Here is a 1,775-nt window from a genome sequence, read left to right as displayed (position 1 = left end):
TGTGTGTGTGTGTGTGTGTGTGTGTGTTTCTTTGTGTGTGTGTGTGTGTTTCTTTGTGCGTGCGTGCGTGTGTGCATGTGTGTGTGTCGCTGCAGGCCGCCATCAGGAAAGAGCTGAATGATTTCAAGAGCAATGAGATGGAGGTGCACGAGTCCAGCCGCCATCTGACCAGGTGAAGCATATTGAACTGTTGTATAAAACTCTTTAATTTAATATTAAAGGGGATGGTTCACCCAAGTGATATTTTAAACCCGTTATTGTCTGTTTTAATCGGTTTTATCAATATAAACAGCCAGCAGAACTGCTGTGTTTCTCCGAGCCACACACAGCGGTGCTTCATTCCTCACATGATTTGCGTTTTGAGTGAATCGGTTGAGCGAATGATTCAATGAATCAATCATACAGACAGTCACTCGCTTCATTCCTGAATGATTCAGTCCTTTTGAAATCAAATGATTCAGTGACTCACTCATTAAGACAGTGACTTGCCGCCACCTATTGGTGCTTTTAGTTTCATATTCAAAATCATATCAACTAATGATCAAAATCATATCATAAAATCCAAATCAACTGCAGTATGAATGCGTTTCATGCCACTTCTGATCTGCATTAAACAATCTGTGTAAATCTAAATGGTACTTCAGATGCAGCTTTTGTGCCACCTCTACAGTGTTAAGATGGATTAATACTGACTTCATTTGAGTGTTAACAGCCTAATGTTGTTGTCTTATTATTCTAACTGAATTAATTGATTAAATGTATGAATTTGACATCAAAGATGACACAAAGTTAGAAAAAAATCAAGGACGTATGAACAAAACATTTTTGTGAATTTATATAAATTGAGTCTGTCAAGCATTTATAGTTGTTTGACTGTACTTGATTACACTTTGGCAGTGGTGCAGATATTGGGGAATAATATTGCTAAACTATATCATATGGTATAAATATACGAGGGTGATTTGTATTTTTCACAGCTGTGATTGGTGAGCGGTGCGCGGGACCGAGCAGATTAGATGAAATCTGGATTACGTAATCAGATTCCAAAAATGAGCTATTTGTAATCAGATTATGTTTTAAAATGCTTATAATCAGATTAGTTACTTTTTTATAGATTACGTGATTACATATTCACACAATGGCAGCAAATTATTCATAATGTATTGATTTGTCTTAATTTCCTATCTAAAAAAATTCTACTGCTTTTATACATTAGCACACACCAGCCACGAGTAATTACACGGAAAATGAAGAGGCCACACGGCATTTAAAGAATATTTCAATAATTTAACGACACATTCACAGTTTTCTGATGCCAGGTAACTGTCTTAATGACTTTTTAGCGATTCTAATTTGCTACTTAAATCTACAACATTTAAAAAACTCAAGTAAGCACAGAATCGACTTTGCGCTGCTCCGCGCGATCGCGTCAAGGATCAGACAAATATACAGGTGCATCTTGAAAAGCGGATGTTTTGGAAAGTGCTAAGCTACGTGTTTGTGCCATCTAGTGGTTTAGATGAACATAATATCAAAGACGCCTTTTGCCCCGCTGTACCCTATATTTTCTTATGAGAAAGGTCCAAAAGTAGTCATTACCTCATATGTGTAATCCAATAGATTATATTACAAACTACAGTTTGTAATCTGTAACAGCTACAGGTCATAAGTAATGTACCATCACAGCTGTTTTGATGCGGTGTCTGGCAGGTTTCACCGGCCGTAGAGGAGCACCGCTGATGGACTCGTCACGAGCTGGATGCCTTCAGCAGAAC

The 1,775-nt window shown here is 37.6% G+C and overlaps 1 protein-coding gene across 1 annotated transcript in view; it reads left to right on the top strand.

Moving 5' to 3' along the window:
• Positions 1 to 1,775, top strand: part of LOC107563111 (phosphatase and actin regulator 1-like) — a 19,410-nt gene extending 17,635 nt beyond the window's left edge. The window contains exons 8-9 of the mRNA XM_016247896.1: positions 96 to 172; positions 1,711 to 1,775. Coding sequence (XP_016103382.1) covers positions 96 to 172; positions 1,711 to 1,726 — 93 coding nt within the window. The 3' untranslated portion in view covers positions 1,727 to 1,775. The remainder of the gene's footprint in view (positions 1 to 95; positions 173 to 1,710) is intronic.

This window comes from Sinocyclocheilus grahami, unplaced genomic scaffold (genome assembly GCF_001515645.1).
Source record: "Sinocyclocheilus grahami isolate Dianchi unplaced genomic scaffold, SAMN03320097.WGS_v1.1 scaffold857.1, whole genome shotgun sequence".
NCBI lineage: Eukaryota > Metazoa > Chordata > Actinopteri > Cypriniformes > Cyprinidae > Sinocyclocheilus > Sinocyclocheilus grahami.
This window is presented reverse-complemented; position numbering and strand designations above follow the sequence as displayed.